At 44.6% G+C, this 19,338-nt stretch overlaps 5 protein-coding genes across 10 annotated transcripts; 3 read left to right on the top strand and 2 right to left on the bottom strand.

The window, feature by feature from the left end:
* Window positions 1-81: 81 nt before the first annotated feature.
* Window positions 82-2,778, bottom strand: snrpb (small nuclear ribonucleoprotein polypeptides B and B1). Its single transcript, XM_035630874.2, has 7 exons — window positions 2,622-2,778; window positions 1,636-1,787; window positions 1,229-1,340; window positions 968-1,120; window positions 759-888; window positions 350-475; window positions 82-231 (listed from the first exon to the last, which is right to left on the bottom strand). Exons 1-7 carry the CDS (start codon window positions 2,622-2,624, stop codon window positions 191-193), a joined length of 717 nt encoding a protein of 238 aa, XP_035486767.1. The 5' UTR covers window positions 2,625-2,778; the 3' UTR covers window positions 82-190.
* LOC118309124 (E3 ubiquitin-protein ligase RNF182) lies at window positions 2,486-9,844 on the top strand. Of its 4 annotated transcripts, none has more exons than XM_035630869.2 (10): window positions 2,486-2,609; window positions 3,095-3,141; window positions 4,052-4,911; window positions 5,017-5,106; window positions 6,087-6,282; window positions 6,392-6,545; window positions 6,881-6,948; window positions 7,020-7,146; window positions 7,227-7,450; window positions 7,535-9,844. In XM_035630869.2, the coding sequence occupies exons 5-10, from the start codon at window positions 6,235-6,237 to the stop codon at window positions 7,715-7,717; spliced, it is 804 nt and encodes a 267-aa protein (XP_035486762.1). In that variant the 5' UTR covers window positions 2,486-2,609; window positions 3,095-3,141; window positions 4,052-4,911; window positions 5,017-5,106; window positions 6,087-6,234; the 3' UTR covers window positions 7,718-9,844. The 4 variants fall into 4 exon arrangements, with proteins under 4 accessions (XP_035486762.1, XP_035486764.1, XP_035486765.1 ...); XM_035630871.2 differs by having other exon boundaries at window positions 5,017-5,115; window positions 6,091-6,282; XM_035630872.2 differs by having other exon boundaries at window positions 5,017-5,115; window positions 7,230-7,450.
* A 1,225-nt stretch (window positions 9,845-11,069) lies between these two features.
* Window positions 11,070-13,104, top strand: zgc:109913 (regulator of G-protein signaling 9-binding protein). The gene is made up of 4 exons (XM_035631752.2): window positions 11,070-11,325; window positions 11,637-11,840; window positions 11,984-12,126; window positions 12,273-13,104. The coding sequence occupies exons 1-4, from the start codon at window positions 11,124-11,126 to the stop codon at window positions 12,447-12,449; spliced, it is 726 nt and encodes a 241-aa protein (XP_035487645.1). The 5' UTR covers window positions 11,070-11,123; the 3' UTR covers window positions 12,450-13,104.
* Window positions 13,105-13,636: 532 nt separating this feature from the next.
* ube2c (ubiquitin-conjugating enzyme E2C) lies at window positions 13,637-17,206 on the bottom strand. Of its 2 annotated transcripts, none has more exons than XM_035630841.2 (7): window positions 17,084-17,206; window positions 16,549-16,675; window positions 15,501-15,528; window positions 15,311-15,397; window positions 14,963-15,167; window positions 13,964-14,023; window positions 13,637-13,793 (listed from the first exon to the last, which is right to left on the bottom strand). In XM_035630841.2, exons 2-7 carry the CDS (start codon window positions 16,653-16,655, stop codon window positions 13,756-13,758), a joined length of 525 nt encoding a protein of 174 aa, XP_035486734.1. In that variant the 5' UTR covers window positions 16,656-16,675; window positions 17,084-17,206; the 3' UTR covers window positions 13,637-13,755. The 2 variants fall into 2 exon arrangements, with proteins under 2 accessions (XP_035486734.1, XP_035486732.1); XM_035630839.2 differs by having other exon boundaries at window positions 17,071-17,200.
* polr2j (RNA polymerase II subunit J) lies at window positions 16,677-19,321 on the top strand. 2 transcript variants are annotated; one of them, XM_047332580.1, is made up of 4 exons: window positions 16,677-17,923; window positions 18,315-18,403; window positions 18,910-18,929; window positions 19,139-19,321. In XM_047332580.1, the coding sequence occupies exons 1-4, from the start codon at window positions 17,781-17,783 to the stop codon at window positions 19,238-19,240; spliced, it is 354 nt and encodes a 117-aa protein (XP_047188536.1). In that variant the 5' UTR covers window positions 16,677-17,780; the 3' UTR covers window positions 19,241-19,321. The 2 variants fall into 2 exon arrangements, with proteins under 2 accessions (XP_047188536.1, XP_035486735.1); XM_035630842.2 differs by lacking the exon at window positions 18,910-18,929 and having other exon boundaries at window positions 17,084-17,243; window positions 17,638-17,923; window positions 18,315-18,423.
* Window positions 19,322-19,338: the final 17 nt, after the last annotated feature.

The following is a 19,338-nucleotide window of genomic DNA, read 5'->3' as shown; positions in this document are numbered from 1 at the left end:
TAAATATCAATGAGGTCACCTGAGCTCTGATTGGCTGCCTTTATTGATCTGGTTACCGTTGAAACAAAAAACAAAGCCAAGTTGAAATCAAACATCCTGAAAAACTTTATTTAAAAAACAAAACAAAAAAAAAACTAACAAGATTTAGGAACAAAATCTATACAACAGTCGAGTGAGTGGCGGGGCTTCTTCAGGGACGGGGGGGTGGTCTCATACCAGGAGGGGGTGGTCCTGAAACATCAGAGAAGAGAACCTGATCAGTTAGAGCTGAATAAAACAATCAATGATGACTCAATCTGATTGGCTTTTCTCACAGCGCTGATTAGAACCCTCCTTGGTAACAGCTTACCTCTCATGCCGGGGGGTGGTGGTCTCATGCCTGGGGGGGGCATCCCCATTGGTGCGCCTCGGCCCGGAGGCATCCCCATTGGAGGACCCATCGGGGGCCGCATGCCAGGGGGTGGACCCATCATACCTACAGGGAGGGAGCGAGGTGACAACCAATCAGCCATAAGAAGGTATTCGTGACCAACATGTCGACAAGCATACAGCAGTGAAACACGCCAGATGTGTAAGTGGGTGCCAGTGTGAGCATCACAGTGGCTGCAACATTTAACTATGTCCCGTCCTTACAACAGTGCTGGAATTTCCTGCTGAACCGGAATGCACCAGCAGCAGTTAGCTGGGCTCTGAGGCGTGACACAGCCTCTGACCCTGCACAGGTGAAGACAAACATGTGGCATCACAGTTCCTCTCACCTGGAGGTGGGGCTCCGCGGCCCATCGGGGGCGGCGCTCCTCTACCGGGTGGATACTGTGTGGGGGCCCCGGCGATGCTTGCACCAACTGCTGCTGCAGCAACCGTTCCTCTGCCCTGTGGGGTCATCACCTGGACACACACAGGAAGCCGTCATAATCTGAACACACATACCCGAAGTAAGAGAAGATACTGCTGGTGCTATGGTTACCTGCTGTGAAGGCCCGCCCACTCCTCTGACAGGTCCAGCGAGTCCAGCCGGCGCCTGAGGCATCGGCGCTCCTGCAGGGACCCCGCGACCTGCTGCCCGGCCCACACCTGGACCTCCGGCCACACCCGCCAACGGGACGCGGGCAATACCAGTCTGAATGGGGGGAGGTCAGAGGTTAAAGTTTCCAAATGGACAGTTACTTTGGTTACTAGGGATAACCTCTAGTTACTATGACTAACCCCAACCCTAGGTCATACTTACATCTTTAGGGGGTGGGCCCTCCACTGTCATAGAAACCAGGTTCTCCCCCCTCAGCAGAACCAGACCCAGAACCCTCTTCTCCTCTCGCTCTGGCTGTTTCGAGTTCTTAGGTCTGAAAATGTGAAAGAGAACAGTCATTACCAAGCATGCCGTGGGAACAAGGTGTGGGGATGATTCGATAACGAGTCTCTTCCAATTTTCTGATTCAGTTTGAGTCACTTGATCATGGGGACTGGTTGTTTTCAGTTAAAGTGGAATCAATTATTAAAACCCCTACCAAGCAAAACTTTTTTACAAGTAAATATACTTTATATCACACACACCTCATCATCACTTTCTCACTTTGTTCAACAGCGATTGTTTTAATTTTCTAACACTACGGATTATCATTTGACCGTTGAACCTACTTGATCTTCCTGAACTCGTCGCAGTCGCACAGGATCAGGTTCATGTGTTTGTCGAAGGCTTTGAAGGTGCCGATGAAGATGCGCCCGTCCTGCAGGATGCACCTCATCCTGAAGTCGATGTGCTGCAGCATCTTGCTGCTCTTGCCCACCGTCTGAGAAACCAATCAGAGACAGGCGTCACTGTGACATCACACACACACACACACACACACACACACACACACACACACACACACACACACACACACACAGAAAGGATCTGCAGCTACTCTGATTAACATATCATTGGCGCTGATCAACCATATTGATCAATATGGTTTTCAGTAGAACACACTCCCCCAGGACTCAACCCCTGTACAAATTAAATGGGACACAAAAGTGCAATATGCATTTAATTTAAAATGAGTGCAATTGCTAACTGGGCAATACTTACTGTCCATGTGCAAATAATAAATTCTATATTCTGCCTGGCTCGAGACGCAGACTAAGAAACAGAGGCCCGTTGTGTTCAGCTGGCGAAGGTTAGTCGTTAAGTTCGGTAGCTCTGTTAGCCCCAGAGTGCGGACACGGTCGTAACCGGACTCACCTTCCCACTTACTTTACTAGAACTTAGACTTAAAAGACTCAAAAGCGGCTTTTATCCTAGCGACAGAATTAACCGTAACACCGGGCAGCTAGCTAACGGCTAATGTAACAAACATGGTACGTTACAGCCGGTGATCTAGCGGCAAAAAAAATTACAAACATTGCGTTAGCGCCTGCCTTTGTTGCACAGAGCTCCGTTAACCGGGGAACTTATACCGGAGAACGAACGGTTATTGATCCGTTTGATTGGTTTCACCCGCGTAGAGCCGTGGCTCCTCGCAAGACGTTCACCCTACGTTCATTCAAACTCCCGCCATCGTCTCAATAAAACCTTTCACCGGTAAAATACGAACACCAACGCGACGGGCAGAACTTGGACTCTTAGACCGGTAAGCACTTACCATGTTTGCGGTTCTGATGGCTCCGATTCCCGCCGGATTCGCGGAACAAAACCCAAAAAATTGACCCGCGGGGTTTCCGCCGAGCCGGTCTTTATCTGAGGCTACAGGAAGTGACGCAGTAGGAAACGTGCTACAAAAGAATCGCTCCTATTGGAACAAAGAGAACATACAAAACGGTTCCTGCATTACAGTTCCACTGTGTGTTTCTTCAGATAAAATAGAGAACTGAGTTCTTTTACTCCAGTATTGTACTCGATTGTAGTTTTGAGGTACCCTTACTTTACTGTATGATTTTTTACTTTCCTCTCAGACTCCAGCACATTTACACCACAGAGTCCACATGAACTACGCCTCTTCAACGACTACTTTACTTTAAATGAATAAAAAAAAGTGCCAATTACTGAATATTAAAGAGATGTGTGTAATCATACAAACAAAATATAAATTCAGGCTTCTTCTTTCCCTTCACACAGACCTGTTCGATCTTTTCAGCCCTGCACTGAATCTGCAGGCTCCTCAGGTAAAACCATTTATCAACCCACCTGCACTCATGCATCTGATTGGAAGTCATTGGCTGTCAATCACTCTGTGGACCATTATTTACAAAATGAACCTCATGCTGTATTGAAAAAGACTTGAAACTAGAGATTGAGACCATAATCTCTTCAGAAAAATGTTTACTCACTTTAGGAATCAAGTAGAAGTAGAGTCATTTCTCATAGAAACAACCAGTGAAGTCGCCCTCTGCAGGTCATTCATAGAATACAGGCTTCATTCACATTCTCTTTGGCTTTACTTTCTGGACCCGGTGACAAATTCCATTTTATATACAGTCTTTTTGTAAAACTAAAGGTTCAGTGCAGCTGCCTCATACTGGACACTCCAATATGAAATCAGATCAGAAGACACAACTGATGGTGATGTGAGGATGATGAAGAAGATCGTGATCATGTGACAGTTATACAACAGCAGACAAAAAACCCACTTCATATAAATTAAACAAAACAACAATCTTTATTTAATAAAAAATATAAACAAATAGACTTAATTTAAATACAGAAATAAACAATAAACAGAACTTACTTGAATTATAAATAAAAACAGAATTTATTTAAATTAAAAAATATTGACAAATGGACTGTATTAAAATCAAAAATAAAAGCAGACTTTAGAAAAAAGACTTTATTTACATTAGAAGGAAAAAAAACGATTTTTATCTAATTTAAAAAATCAATTAACCAGACTTTTATTGAAATTACATTTTAAACCACCCGACTTCATTCAAACCAACATACTATACTCAAAAAAAACCCCAACATACTATACTCAAAATATTCGGCTGATGGTGTATTCGCAACTGAACGGGTTGTTGATCAGTGTATTGATCCTCTGCTGTCAATCATCACTTCGCACGTTTCACCGTCATCCAGCTGCAGGCTGGTTCCCATGGTAACCCAGCTCCCGCGACCGGCCGCGCGCAGCAGTGATAGACGGGGGAGAGACATGAGTCATCGATAGCGACACCACCGACATCAGCGACATGACAGCGACCGGCAACCGACGGCCGACATCCCGACAACCGACGGACCACAGGCAGAGCTCCGTTGGCCCGTTAGCGTGTTAGCATGTCGGCTCTCCGCTGCTGACAGCACAGACGACGGCGGACTGTTAATGAGCCCGACGACCAGCAACCACCGCAGTGTTGCTCCGACCCGAGGCATCACGGCAACAGACACACAGCAACTCCATCTACAGCAACACAGACTGTTGCTGCAATGAGAATCTGAGACGCCAGCAACCACGCAACCAAGAGGAACTGTTGCCGTACAATGAGCAGCATGTTGCGTCAACCTATCAGACTACAGCAACCTGACCGACAACATCCAGGCTGCCAGCAACTGAAGCTGTGATAACAATAGGAACAGCCACTATACGATGAGATGACAAGCAACTAGAAGGCCTATTTTTCTACCAGCAACTATAGACTCTTTGATCCGGAAGAACAACACATTGCTTCAACAAGGACTACAGCAACTAAACCTACAGCAAATGTATCTTTGGCAAAAAAACAAAAAAACCAACTTAAATAAAAACCACGTTGCTTCAACCTGAGTGAGACTACGGCAACAACACAGACAACAACAAGACCGAGAACCTCCAGCAACTAATAATGAACAGCAACCGGACCGATGTCTGATCATCTGTGATGCTTCAACCAGAGACAGTCAGTAACCAAACCTCCCCTCAGGTCTACAGCAATTAGCAATCACACCTCCGTCTTCAGCAGCAGGTGAGTAGTGGGTCAACGCCTCCTTCTCTTCTGTAACACAGATGTGTGACATCACTGCCAGCTGGTGTGACATCACTGCTGACTCACATGATGTCATTTTCACAGATACACCTGTGACACACCTGTACAGCAATGTGATGGGAGAAAGGTGTTCACCTGCATGATGTCATGACGCCAGTCGGCTGACCCCTGACAGTGAGTGAGGTTTGTAAAAAGATGAATATAAACACTGTTTATTAAACCATGGCGGTTCGCCTAGCTTAGCATAAAGACTTGAAGCAGCTGGAAACTGTTGGCTTAGCTTAGCTTAGGACAAGGACTGGAAGCAGAGGGAAACCGTTAACTTAGCTCTAAGTCTGTTTAGTGTGTTGTGATTCACTGAACATGTGTGGTAGATTTACAATCAACTTTCTATACCACTCTTTTTTTATATTAAACTAAAATAATGAAAATAAGACAGTTTGACAGTCCCTGAACGCATCACCCTGTTTTCATTGAGCTGCAGCTTTACAGTCAAAATCAGTGTTTTATTATATGACACGTGACCACAGCTCACTCATCTGATTGGCCGATCTGAGGCCTAGGCACAGGTGTTGTTGCCATAGCAACATCAGCATCCCGAGTGCCCCCTCCTTATATAACAACTGCAGTCTATAAATACACTCAGCAGTGTGTGTGTGTGTGTGTGTGTGTGTGTGTGTGTGTGTGACAGCCTTATATATTCACATCAATAAAAACTAAATAAAATCTGACAATTTACTAATCAGAAGATGCAGCAAAAAACAATAAAGACACATTATGATGTCAGGTGTCTGACCTGTCTGTCTCTCTATGACCTGTCTGTCTCTGACCTATGTCTCTCTGAAAAAAATTCAATCTTTATTCTTTTATTTATGTATCCATTATTTCATGTTCTATTGCTGTTATTTGTATTTATTTGCTTTTATGCAATGTTGTCCTTTTTTCTCTTTGTTGTTCTCATTCTTTTTATTTTTGTATTTACTGTTTTTACACAATGTTGTCCTCTCATTGCTGTTTTTTCTAATGTGTAAATTCATTTTGAGACTGCCCCCGATTCTCATATGTCTGCCTTTTCTGTCAAAGCAATTTGTAAACCCTGTTTGTAAAGGTATTATATAAATATAGCAAATTATTTATATCATTATTATCTGTAGTCAGGTTCATCACCTATCAGGAACTGACCAACCAGAGGGGTCCAAACAATGCTTCAGTTTGGTATTCAGGTGACAGACTCAGGTTGAGTTAGGCTCCCCCCACCGCTGACCCTCTGCCTTGCTTCAAGTGAAGACAACAGCCAATAGAATGAGCCAGTTAAAGGAGGTGGAGCCTTGCCAGGAGCTGGAGGGCAAGGTAAGATTTCCCATCATCCTTCACTGCAGCAACACCTCTGACAGCAATGCCTTCCTTTGCAGACTCACCTGTCATCTCAGTTGTTAACCCTCTGTTGTGATGCATTCAGGTGCAGACTTGGGCTCAGTCTCTGGTTTACACTCTGGAGGAGCTTGAGTGTAAAATCTGTTACAACCGCTACGACACTCGCAGCAGGAAACCCAAACTCCTGGGCTGTCTGCACCGAGTCTGTGCCAAGTGTCTGAAGAAGATGGTCGACATGGGTGAGTTGACCTGTCAGATGGACATTACTGACACCTGAGACCTGGACTCAAAAGGGAACTCGCTCCTGAAAGTCAGATTTGACTCATTGTGTGAATGAAGGTTTTTGTAGCAGCAGGATCACGGAAGCCTCAGACAACAGGTTTCATCTTGAACATTAGAAACTGGACTCCGGCTTCCTTTCCACAGTCCAAAGACATGCAGATTGAGGTTAGGTTAATTGGAGACTCTAATTCTGCAGAGCCAACATACGTATGATGACCAGTACCATACAGCCAATCAGATTCATTAACCAGTATGACCAGTGTCATGTGACTCCTTTCTGATTGGTTGTCAGGAGAGTCATCGCCCTCGATCATCATCTGTCCATTCTGTCGCCATGAGACCCACGTCCCAGAGGAAGAGGTGAGACTCCAACTCCTAACTCCACACATCCAGACTGTGATGGAAGTCAAACTCTTCCTCTTCTTCTTCAGGTGTGGCTGATGGAGGACGACCGACACATCTTGGCTGTTCTGTCGTGTCAGGACCGAGCCCGGCGTGGAGGAGGAGGAGGAGGAGGAGGAGGAGGGGAGGTGGTGTTGACTCCCACCAGTCTGACTGGTAACAGTTTATTATCTGAAATGTTCACGTTTATATTTACAGTTTGTCTAGTGGAATTAACACGTAAAATTCTCTGTCAGCAGGCGGCGTGGAGTCGTCTCACCGCTCCTCAGACTGTCTGGTCATCACCATCATGGAGCTTCCTGAGGAGTCTCCGTCTTCACAGTCACTGAGCATGCTCAACGTGGTGGGTCTGTACCGCCCCCCCAGTCTGGACTCGCTGCCCTGCAACCTGCCCTCACAGAAGTGTCACACCTGGACGTCACGCAGCTTCCCCCGCTGCCTGCTGGGGGCGCTGTGTCTGGTCAGTACGAGACCAGCAGTCAGCAGCAGTCGGAGCAGGTGGGTGTGTCTGAGGTCCTGACAGTGTCACTGTGTCTGTGTACAGGTGTACTTCAGCTCCCTGCCTCTGGGAATTTACCTGCTGATGATTGGTCAGCTGTGGCTGGGCGTGGTCCTGGTCAGTCTGGTTCCTTCCACGCTGCTGCTGCTCGTCCTGTATGGCTTCTGTCAGTGTCTCTGCCATGAGATGATGGAGGCGCTTGCAGCGCGCACCCACACGCTGCCGTGACGATGACGACACAAGTGCTGCCATGATGACAGCAGCAACACGTCGCGCTGCCATGGCGACGAAAACAATGACATTGCTGCAGTAACAATAACAAAACAGCTACAATGTGGCCATAGCAACAACAACAGTAACATTATCCACCACACACCTGAAATCACCTGTAGTCCCGCGCACCAGACTCTGACACACCTGTCCACTCTGGCTCCGCCCCCATCTGAAAACCAGCATTACTCCGAAGCTGCAGCCAATCACAGAGGACTACTGATTACACCATCACAAAGACTCCGCCTCATCTGTGCGATGTTTTACTGTGAAAGTTCTCTCAGTTTCTCTGTCGCCTGCTGCTGGAGAGCGGAGAACAGCTGATCATTGACGGAATTATTGATCATCTTTCTCGGATCAATGTGAATCTGTGACTCTGAGTCAGCACTGTTTATTTAACCCTCCTGACATGAAAGGGCCAGGGCTATCAGCCTAGCTTAGCACAAAGACTGGAAGCAGGGGGAAACTGTTAGCGTAGCATAGCAGGAGAGCTGTTATCGCTCTACTGTGGAAAACGCTAAAAGCTTTGAGCACAAACCATAAGAACGGGACCAGATCTGAGCATGTCCTGGGCTGCGGTTGAAAACACTCACCACATCTCCTTTCCTTGCTATGTCTCCTTTCCTCACCACATCTCCTTGACCCTGATGGAAATCATCATGAGGTCAAGGAAAGAAGTGAAGGAGAGTCCTTAAGGAGTTAGGAAACATATCTGAATGCAGTTAATATGTTTTCAGTTTCTACAAAGAAACATTTAACCATCAGTTACTCACAGAAAGTAACAACAATATATATATATATATATATATTATTGAATATAATTTTGAAATAATATAACACAAGCAAAATACAAGTTGAGCCATTAAAAGATTAATTAATTAAAAAATGGAACAAACAGTCTAAATAAATGATATCCAGACATAGTATATAGAGTGTCTGTCAGGCAGCTTTTGACCTTTTTATATATTTGAGTTGTATATTTAAGTGGAGAAAATTCCTTTTTATTTTTTCATCAGTTCACAGTCAGAGATTAAAATTTTATTTATATTTGTATGACATTATGCTGATGATGTTGTGAACTATATGTTCAAACTATACGTACGTGCCCTGGCTGGACAGATGTAGATAATGAATCTATATTTATGGATTTGTCAATTTACATCAGTTTTGGATCGCGTCCCTTAATAAATCAGCTGTTCTCTTTCTATATTTACATGTGTCTGGTGCAACATCAATGTTTTGTCTCATGCTACTACAATGAATTATGGTTTGGTATTTTCTCATTTCATCTGTAAAGGATGCTCTAGTGTTTCCTAAAGGAGATAAGACAGGAAGCTTTGAAGCTCCTTTTCTCAGCTGCTGAAATACTGGTCATTTCACTCAGTCTGATCCTTCCTGAGAAAAACGCACTGTTCGACTCCAGCCCCAGTCTCTCAGGTTCTGGTTCTGGTTTCTCAGGTCCTGGTTTTGTTCTCTCACCAATAATGTCAGACTAAAAGGATGCGACAGGACAGCGCAGCATCCAGAAATCAGCGTCAAGAATCCACAAAAGGTCATGGTCTGCGAGGAGGCGACTCGTGACTTACATGAAGAAGAAAAGTGTTTTTTAAATAAAGGCCGATTTATCCATGTTTCTGTTTTTGAGGGTGTGTGGATCTGCTGATCCCTTTATTACTTGTATGATCTGAAAATAATGTGAATGTATGTAGATATTCACATGACGATGATGAGGTGCACATAATCATTTTATTATCTTTAGTTTGAATTGAGGCAAACAGTCTCTCTCATCTTGAGATCTTGTGTGCTAAGCTAGGCTAACAGTTTCCCTGTACATGAGGTGTTTGTGCTAAGTTAGGCTAACAGTCCTGGATTAGATTCTGGAGGGTGTTGGATTTCCTTTAAGGTTTTCGTCTCTATTAAGTGCCATTGTTTGATTTGATGTCTGATTGATGACACCAGAGGGTACCCGCTGGTGGTCGGCTGACATGTTGTATCACTTCCTGTCTGTATAGTGGGTGGATCATGTGGGGGGATCACCTAGTGTTTAGTTTCATTATAAGATCAAATAAACTGCAGAGACTGAGACACGGCTGATCACTGTTTGAATGCAGTGAAGATGACAAAGTAACGAAAGTTTGCAGCAGATTCAACTGACATTGTACCATTTTAGCTTCACTTTATTTAACCTTCAAGATAACACCTGTAAAACTGACATCTAGCTTCATGTATAATTTACACGTTTAAAGTGCAGTTTAAAGTTACACGTGTATGGTGGATGGTTAGAATCTAACTCGTGTTCACAAAAAGCCAAGCATTTGGCTCTAAGAGAGTTATTTGTTATATTATTGTTAATATTATTGTAGCACAGTGACAAGGACATAAACCAACAACACTGCACTGTTGGCATCACAACGACAGACTCCATCTCCAGGAACAGAGGTGGTGAGGGTTCTCCTGTAAAAAGCCAGTTTAAAAATCTATTTCATTTCATTAAACATGACAAAAGTGACCTTTTTTGATCCTGGATGAAAAAGACCAGAACTCCTGGCTGTCTGACCCGGGTCCGTCTATTAATAGCCCTGACATGAGGCTGTCTACTTAGACAGGTGAATCCCTGACAGAAAAGTTTGCCTATGAGGAAAGATCCTTGTGGGAGCTGCTGAAGCCGAGCTGAGAGGCATCAGGCCTCAGCTTGTCTCAGAGCGTTAATTAAAAACACTCATCGTCCCTGGAGACGCTAAGAAGAAGAAGAAGGGTGTTTATAGAAAGCTGCACGGTTGTCAGAAGCTGGGCGGAGACGTGATCGGCACCAGGTAAGAAGACAGACGAGTCTTATTCTTAGTCCACAAACGTTCATTTACTTTAATCAAAACCGTTTAAAAACATCCTCAGAAGATGAAGAGATTTAAAGTCAAGGGGGAGGGAGGAAACAGGCCGGAACGTAAAAAAGAGATTGTAACAGATTGTGACAGATGGTGTCTGATATTAATCGTCAGCTGTGACCGTGGCTGGTGTTCATATGTCTGTTACCGTAGCAACACAATAGTCATAGATGTTTCAGGTGTATAAATTGAGATCACCGTGGGTGTGGTCCAACCTAAGAGTCCTAATTAAATCCAGAGGGTCAAATAAAATCAATGTCCCCTGCCCTGAAGGTATTTTCACTATCACAGACAGGTGTGGGCAGACAGGTGTAAGTGGACAGACAGGCGTGGACATTATTGCATGTTTCTGTCATATATGAGAAAAGAGAAAGTGTGAGCGTATGGTTTTGCCAGGGGATAAACTGAAGCTACAAAATCACTGGGAGACACCTGAAGGCACAGACCTGTCCTCTCCTTCCTCACCTGTCAGGTGGGTCATCATGAGCCGGTGGCGTCAATCAGTGGATGAGCTGGCAGCGCGGCACCGGCAGCAGGTGGAGTGTCAGCGCGCTCAGGAGGCTCTCAGTCGGGTCACCTCCTGCTTCCAGCAGCTGGTGGCATCGCTCGGCAGCTCGGCGGACTGTAGCTTTCTGCGAGACGAGATGGACGAGACGAGGATGCTCGCTCACCGGATCTGCAATGGTACCGCCCAGAAGACACACTGTTAAACACCTGTTCATTGTCTTCACCTGCCTGTCTGCCACACTTGTTTAACTGTCTGTCTGTCACTCTCTTAACTGTCTGTCTCTCTCTCACTCTCTCACCTGATTGTCCGGCACTCTTTCATCTTTCTGTTGGTATGTTGCTCTCTCACCTGTCTGTCTGTGGCTCTCTCAACTGTCTGTCTGTCTGTGGCTCTCTCACCTGTCTGTCTGTCTGTGGCTCGCTCACCTGTCTGTCTGTCTGTCTGTTTGTCTGTGACTCTCACCTGTCTGTCTGTCTCTCTGTGTCAGGTTTGTCGAAGCGCCTGGTGCGTCTGTTGTCAGGCAGTGACTCCATCCCCTCAGGTGCAGAGGACAGACAGGTGTCAGAACGTCTGTGGGTTCTCTTACTGTCAGTGTTGGAGAACTTCCTGTCTGACCTCCGTAAGGCGAGGGATCTGATTGGACAGTTCCCTCTGACTCAGCGCTACGACAGGCGCTCATTGGTTAACACAGGTCAGTGATGACTTCATCTGTGGCATCTGGATTCCTTGACAGCTTTCCTTTAGGTTCCTTTTCTTCGGGTAGAACCTAGAAAATTGTCTTGGTTTTCTTTAAAGACCCACAGAAGAACTCACCTGTCTCTCTCACCTCACCAGGATGTATGGATGGAGTGGTAGGCGTGGCAGCCCGAGTGGCTTTAGTCCAGGTGCCATGGCTCAGCTTGGAGGAGGAGCCATGTCCTGATCTAACCAATCACATCGTAGGACTGGAGGCAATGCTGAGCGATATGCAGCTGAGGGTGAGACAGAAACAGAGATAGAAAATTTCCTTTTAGAAGTGACAGAACAAGACGAGAACATGATCCACCTTCAGACCAGACACAGGGTCAGGGCTGGACCGGGTCATGAACTGTGGCTTTATCTTAAATGTGTGGTGGTTCTGCAGGTTCCCGTGGCCTTCTGGTCGGTGGAAGCGACGCAACCGCCCTGGGCGGAAGCTCGTGGTGAACTGGACGAGCCAGACGACACCCTGGAGGACATGATGGTGGTCGAGGCTGTCTCCTACAACAAGATGGTCGCCTGTTGCCAGCCGCCGTGCTGCGGACTGGGTTGTGTCGGGTAGAGGATATCAGTGGTTTAAAATTAGTTTTCACAGAAATCATCATGTAATATAATGGAGTCAAACAGGAAAGTATGAGGATATTTTATCGTTTCACGATAATTATTTTACAAAAGTTTCGGCCACAAGTCAGAAGTTATTTGAAAAGAAAAGTAAAACATCAAGATAAAGGGATCATTTTATAAGTTGTAATCATTTTTATGAAGAACTCCTTTAAGAGCTCTGCTAATAGCAGCACCTGAATCAACAGGAAGGCCATAACACGATTAGAGATCGCAACGTGATTGGTTGTACAGTAGATTCGTATTTCCATTTCTTTTAACGAAAGAAGAGAGGTACCTACGTTGACATTACAAAGGTGTAGTGATTATTTGTTTTTGAAACCAATATATTCTTAATTTTGATATGTCATTAAAAAAAGTTGTCGATTGATGTTCAGTCGGCACAGGTCATAGGTGGTTCTAGCTGCTGCAGCTTGAGAACTGTTCCATCTGACTGCAGTCGTTTTCCTGTCATTTGACTTGATGTTCAACAGCGCCAGATGGTCGCACATTTCTATCCAGCATCTCTGTGCAGGACTGTCTTCGCTTGATGTACGCTGAGTCCAACTAATATACTGTATTTATAAAGAAATTAAGTGATTTATAAAATGTAATATAACGACAAACTATTCTGAATAAAACCAAATACAACCAAGTATGTAGAACTTGAATTAAATATGTAAAATATGAACGCTAAACTTTTCTACATTATTTATTAAGTTTTCATAACATCCAACAAGACTCATCAGCTGATTTTGATTCAGTCAACTGATAAATCACTCACTCTAAATATTAGTTTGAGTCAGAACATGGAGACTTGACCGTCACTCACTAAAGGTCTAGGATTGTTCTGGGATATCAAATGTCACATGATCATCAGAATATGAAGCACTGATTGAGCTGCTGACTGTATTTAAATTTTTCTGAGTCCTGCTGCGGTGACAGTCATCAGCTGCACAGGACTTTTCTATCCATTTCTCTTTCACACTAATATTTTAACTTCCCATTGGATGAAACGGAAAATGCACCTCATTTCATTTGACTGAAGAAAAAAACAAACCCTCAAAAAACCACAACAGAACGTCCTGAAGGTGATTAACCAAGACGTTTCTGTCCGTTACACTCGTCAAACAAAGAGTCCAATGCGTGTTGAAGTAAGAACTTTATTGAACATAAAAATATTGTACAAACACAGACGACACACGGAAAGGTCAGGAAGAAGAAGAAGACGACGACGACGAAAGAAGAAGAAGAAACGAGGAGCTGCGTCACTTCTGGAAGGTCGAGTGTAGATGAGCTTTAAAGGCTGAAAGAGACAAACAGATAAGAGTTAAAACTACAGCCCCATTAGCCCCTGCTGCCTATCAGAACTCAACGCACATGCCTTGCTGCGCTGCGTATACAGTGCAGTACTGTGTGTACAATATATCATGTGGTGTAGTACAGTGTAGCACAGCAGCAGCTCTTTAGTCTCACCTTCCTGATCTTGCCACATTTCAGCTGCAGTCGTGTTCAGTGGACTTTCGTTGTTTGGCTCTGAAAAGAAAAACACCATCAGGCTGTTAGTGACCAAGAAATTAACGCCATCATCTAATCCGTATTCAAACACTGTAAATATTCAAGGAACAAACAGCTGATGGATCAATTTCATGTTTAAACCTGATCCAATAAGAAAATCTCAACTTTTACTTTGATTCAAGGGTCAGAACATAAAGAGGTCAAAAGTGGAACAGGAGATTAAGACTCAGACTGAGAGTGGATTTGGATTATTCTTCCTATCGTCTTTTCCCATCTACTATTCCTTGACCTCAGTGGGAAACGTCATGAGGTCAAGGAAAGGTGTAAAGGAGGATTCATAGGACTTACGAAAAGCCGACAGCGCTGCTCAGAGAATCCGATTCGACTTTCATTAATTTATTATGTTATTGACGTGCGTCTGCAGTGGTGAAACTACAAATTTCCGAAGACGGGCTTCAAAAAATGCAGCGGCTCCATCAATCATGTTACAGTGTGTTTTACCACCGTGTGACAAAAGATGTAAATGATATAACATAACTTATATGAATAAGTTATGTTATATATTACTTATATTATAAGCTATACTAATAAACTTACTATAAATTATACTAATAAAGTATGAAAATGACTCAAAAGAGATGCAGTCAACTCCTCTACTTCTATTTCGGGTCGTTTACTTTGTTTAATTGGATGTTTTTTAGATCGCTTCAGTATCACAGTGATCCAGTAACTGTTGTCGGTTCATCACTGGATTCACTGCAAACAGCAGCTGATCAGTCAATTCAGCTTCTTCAATGAGACACTTTGAACAGATACATGTTAAAGACACGAGGTTCAGTGTTAACCTTCACATCTGGTCCTTAAAGGAAAGTGATGTTTCCTCCTCTTTCAGTTACACTTTTTAACTAACTGGTGATGAACTGAGGAGTCACTGGTTAAACTGGTGAAAGCAGTTACCTCCCAGCAGGCTCTGGATTGAAAGCAGGATGGAGCGGACGTCGTAGAGCGCCGACCACTTGTCCTTCAGGATGTCGAGACAGATGAATCCTTGGTCGTCAACATTGGGATGAAAACACGGAGTGACAAACTTCACACGGGGAGCCTGGTATGGATAACCAGCCGGAAAGTCCAGGGACAGGCGGTACCTGAGGTCCTCGTACACCTGAGAGACAGACGGGTCAAAAGAGCCATGATCACCTGACAGACCAACAGGTAAACTCCAGCCTGTTTTTCTTCCACAAGCTTGGTGTAGTGGAGCTGTGATGTCACACATTACTGATTAATCAGTGCTGTGTGTGAACATACCGTCCCCTGAGGTCCATCAATGGTTCCGATCCATTTGAAGAGATTATCTGATTCAGGAAACGCCGAGATCCCCTTATCACCCGACATCTGTCAGAGAGAGAGACAGGTTGCATGACGTCACCCACATGTCAGTAATGTGTGCTTCGCATGGAGTGATGAAGATTCAACTAAATGAAACATGAAAACTCACCATCAGCGTCATGAGTTCCTGCTGCAGCCTGCAACCACACACAAACAATAAACATCTACTGAATAAAACTATACAAAAATATAACGTCATTAGACATTACATGACCATAGGGGCCTGTACTACGAAGCGAGTTCAACATATCCAGGATATGTTTTCGTTATCTAGTTTGACTTAACCCAACATTGACCATCCGGGATAAACTGTGCTACAAAGCTGGATATCAACTGTCTCAAGTTGACCCTGGGGTTTCCTGTCCGGTTACAAGAGTTTGTGTGAAAGCAGCATCGTCAGAACCATAAATAAAGTTTTTAATATGATACGAAAAGAAACACTGATACGTGCAGGTGAATTTGGTTTAAGCGAAATGTAAAAGTGACACTATACAAAGAGAAATGTCAGACTTGTTTCCTCTTCTGAAGCAGAGGAGAGAAGAAGTTAATGTGTGATGATGTCAATAACACTGAACTTTTCATTCATGATGATGACCACAAATATTGATCAGTGTGTGCATCATTGTTCTAATAAGAGATAATATTTAGTTTTTGTTAGTATTTATCATTGTCTCCTCGTGTTGCTCATTAGAAACTGTTTTAAAACCAGAGTGGACACATGGAAGGTTCATTCATAAACATCTGCTGTGCTTTATTATTTGTCAAATTAAACTCTTAAACTCTTTTGTCCCAGTCAGGATCCTGTTGATTGATGCCATTTCTGGTTTTCCAGTGATCTGATTGGTCGGTAGTCGGGCTGTTGACAAGGTTTTGATCTCTTATATCTAACTTGACATGCCCCGGAGCAGTTTACACGTTCAGCATTTATAGTAACCATGGTGATTTAACCCAGCATCGTAGGACGAAGAGTTAAACCTGAAGTCACATCGATTACTGCAAAAACCTGCTTCGTAGTACAAACCAACCATGCGACAGCTTTAATAACACTTCTACTAAGAACCTTTTCCATTTCGTCTAATTAATAATGACAACATTATTATGACGTCTCTTTTGCATCAGGACCACAGACTGGACCGAACCGGTCGGTTGTCTCTCACCGTTTAGACACGGAGCTTCTGGCCGCGCTGCCGCCGCTCTCGCTGCCCTTCAGAGCGGCTGTGGAGGAAGCAGCTGCCGCCGCGGGGTCCATGTTCTGGGAGGCCATGATAATAAACGATCCGGTTGCTGCAGGACACAGACAGAGAGCGATTGGGATACACATCGACACGCAGCAGCTCACTGTGCCGATACCGTCCTCAGATTCTCCCGTTGAGCTCAGCAGCATCTGCACGTTAGCAACTGGATGTAGCACCGACGGATATTCCCCGGTGAAACCCGTCTGCCACACGGTCCCGGTGTTTGTCAACGGGTTTAAAACAGCCCATTGCCCGGGGTTAGTCAGTTCGTTAGCGCCTGTGAGGTTTAGCTTCCGGCTAACGACGTTAACTTCGTGGGTTAACTGAACGTTAACTCCGCTGTTAGCTTGTTTACGACCGACGACACAGTACCGACCGCTGCTGCGGCTCCACGGGTCTAAGCTCACGGATGCTCGCGGTGTTATGAACCCGTTACGAACCTACCTGCAAGACTCACCGTGTGTCCGGCCGTTAGTCGGAGCTGGAGCTGCTGTTCGATTCTGACTCAACACACACTGCCGCCCCGGTTTAAAATGACGCTCACTGACTGACGCAGCCAATCAGCAGCCGACTTTCAAAAACAAGCTACCTGCTGACCAATGAGAAACGCGAGAACGGTGGGAGCAGCACTCTTATTGGACAGAGGGAATTTTCCGGAAAGGGACGGAACTTCACGTTTACGTCACAAAGTGGAGACAACTAAAAAAGGGTTTTTTTTTGTGTCGTAAACAATTTATTGATATTACCTCTTGTATTTAATTTTATCCAATTAGTTTTTACTAGTTCTTATTTTAAGCTCGTTTAGTTTTGAACTACATTTATCTGACAAGTGAAGGTACTGGTCAAGTTTTCAGAGACACATTCAGAAAAGTCAAATTATTATATACATCATAGTGTGATGTTGTATATATTACACTTATATTTATAAGTTGAGATTGTTCTATTCAGCTCACTCCTGCTCTCATCCTCCTGACACTTGATATGTGATGTGTTTGTGCACTGGGACAACAGGCCTCCTGCCCCTGGGGACACTCCTCACCTGGACTCTGCACTGACAAAAGAAGAAGAAAAAAACATCGGATGTCGTCGTCTTATTTTGAAGGAGTGTTTCCGGGCAGTTCAGCTGAACTCACCGCTCCTCGCACTCAGAGAAGATGAACGCGCCTCCCGCCTTCGAGTCGTTTCTACTGTTTGAAGGAGAAAAAAAGATCAGCATCAGCAAGGACACGAAGGTTCCCAACGCCTGTTTGTTCACCCTGAACAAGGAAGATCACACGCTAGGCAACATCATCCGAGCGTAAGAGGCTAATGCTAACGATGCTACACACAAGAGCTAATGTGATAACAACAATGCTACACACAGAGCTAACCAGTAATGTATGGGGCCAATATTGTAGCAATAATAGTTTATATTCTTATATTTTATACGCAGCCGCGCTGCCCATTTCCTGTTTTATTATGTTTACAAAACGAATTAGAAATGTGATGATAATTGGCCCGCCTCGCTTGCCATACCCATGCCTCTTGAGTTGTAATCAATGACTCGCCTGTATTTCCAGCTGTTCGAGCAAAGCACTGAGCCTTTCAGTCATTAATATCTATGTACACATTTACCTTCACAGATCCTGTACACGCATTTCACTGATAATGGATCAATAGAACTGAACATGTTTGTGTTTCCTCCTCAGTCAGCTGCTGAAGGATCCTCAGGTTCTATTCGCTGGTTATAAAGTTCCTCATCCTCTAGAACACAAGATCGTCATCAGAGTCCAGACCACACCTGACTACAGTCCACAGGTAACACACACCCACATCCAACTACTGCCCAGAGTTAACACACCCACATCCGACTACTGCACACACACACACACACACACACACACACACACACACACACACACACACACACACACACACACACACACACACACACACATCAGACTACAGTCCATAGGGTAACATCAGACACATCAGACTACAGTCCACAGGTAACACACACCCACATCCAACTACTGCCCAGAGTTAACACACACCCACATCCGACTACTGCCCACAGGTAACACACACACACACACACACACACACACACACACACACACACACACACACACACACACACACACACACACACACACACACACACACACACACACCAGTCCACAGGTAACACACACACGCACATCCCACTACAGTCCACAGGTAACACACACACGCACATCCCACTAGTCCACAGGTAACACACACACGCACATCCCACTACAGTCCACAGGTAACAAACACATCCACCTGACTACAGTCCACAGGTAACAAACACATCCACCTGACTACAGTCCACAGGTAACACACACAACCACCTGACTACAGTCCACAGGTAACACACACACACAAACACACACCTGACTACAGTCCACAGGTAACACACACACACAAACACACAACTGACTGCAGTCTACGGAAATCACCAGGAACAAAGGGGCTTGTATGTTGACAGGAAGTGATTTTTTGTTAACAGGAAGCGTTTACGAACGCCATCACGGATCTGATCAGTGAACTGTCTCTGCTGGAGGAACGCTTCAGAGTCGCCATAAAAGATAAACAGGAAGGGATCGAGTGACACCCCTTACCCCTCCTGATGATGTTACTTCATGTTTCTGTTTAATTATTTTTTATAAATAAAGTCTGTTATGTCACAATCTGCACTGTGGTGTGTCG

This window comes from Scophthalmus maximus, chromosome 6, assembly GCF_022379125.1.
Source record: "Scophthalmus maximus strain ysfricsl-2021 chromosome 6, ASM2237912v1, whole genome shotgun sequence".
Lineage (NCBI taxonomy): Eukaryota > Metazoa > Chordata > Actinopteri > Pleuronectiformes > Scophthalmidae > Scophthalmus > Scophthalmus maximus.
This window is presented reverse-complemented; position numbering and strand designations above follow the sequence as displayed.

Bases quoted from the DNA above. Each gene is read 5' to 3' on its own strand.
- zgc:109913 (XM_035631752.2), top strand. From the start codon at position 11,124: ATGAGCCGGTGGCGTCAATCAGTGGATGAGCTGGCAGCGCGGCACCGG. The intron at 11,326-11,636 runs GTACCGCCCAGA...TCTCTGTGTCAG, and splicing joins CGCTCACCGGATCTGCAATG to GTTTGTCGAAGCGCCTGGTG. The intron at 11,841-11,983 runs GTCAGTGATGAC...TCACCTCACCAG, and splicing joins GCGCTCATTGGTTAACACAG to GATGTATGGATGGAGTGGTA.
- ube2c (XM_035630841.2), bottom strand. From the start codon at position 16,655: ATGGCCTCCCAGAACATGGACCCCGCGGCGGCAGCTGCTTCCTCCACA. The intron at 15,529-16,548 runs GTGAGAGACAAC...GTGTGGTTGCAG, and splicing joins AGAAGCTCCGTGTCTAAACG to GCTGCAGCAGGAACTCATGA. The intron at 15,398-15,500 runs GTGAGTTTTCAT...TCTCTCTGACAG, and splicing joins AGGAACTCATGACGCTGATG to ATGTCGGGTGATAAGGGGAT.
- LOC118309124 (XM_035630869.2), top strand. From the start codon at position 6,235: ATGAGCCAGTTAAAGGAGGTGGAGCCTTGCCAGGAGCTGGAGGGCAAG. The intron at 6,949-7,019 runs GTGAGACTCCAA...CTTCTTCTTCAG, and splicing joins CCCACGTCCCAGAGGAAGAG to GTGTGGCTGATGGAGGACGA. The intron at 7,451-7,534 runs GTCAGTACGAGA...GTCTGTGTACAG, and splicing joins TGCTGGGGGCGCTGTGTCTG to GTGTACTTCAGCTCCCTGCC.
- snrpb (XM_035630874.2), bottom strand. The intron at 1,341-1,635 runs GTAGGTTCAACG...TCACATTTTCAG, and splicing joins GACGAGTTCAGGAAGATCAA to ACCTAAGAACTCGAAACAGC. The intron at 889-967 runs GTAACCATAGCA...GTGTGTGTCCAG, and splicing joins TGGGCGGGCCTTCACAGCAG to GTGATGACCCCACAGGGCAG.
- polr2j (XM_047332580.1), top strand. From the start codon at position 17,781: ATGAACGCGCCTCCCGCCTTCGAGTCGTTTCTACTGTTTGAAGGAGAA. The intron at 17,924-18,314 runs GTAAGAGGCTAA...TTTCCTCCTCAG, and splicing joins CTAGGCAACATCATCCGAGC to TCAGCTGCTGAAGGATCCTC. The intron at 18,404-18,909 runs CACCTGACTACA...AACAAACACATC, and splicing joins CGTCATCAGAGTCCAGACCA to CACCTGACTACAGTCCACAG.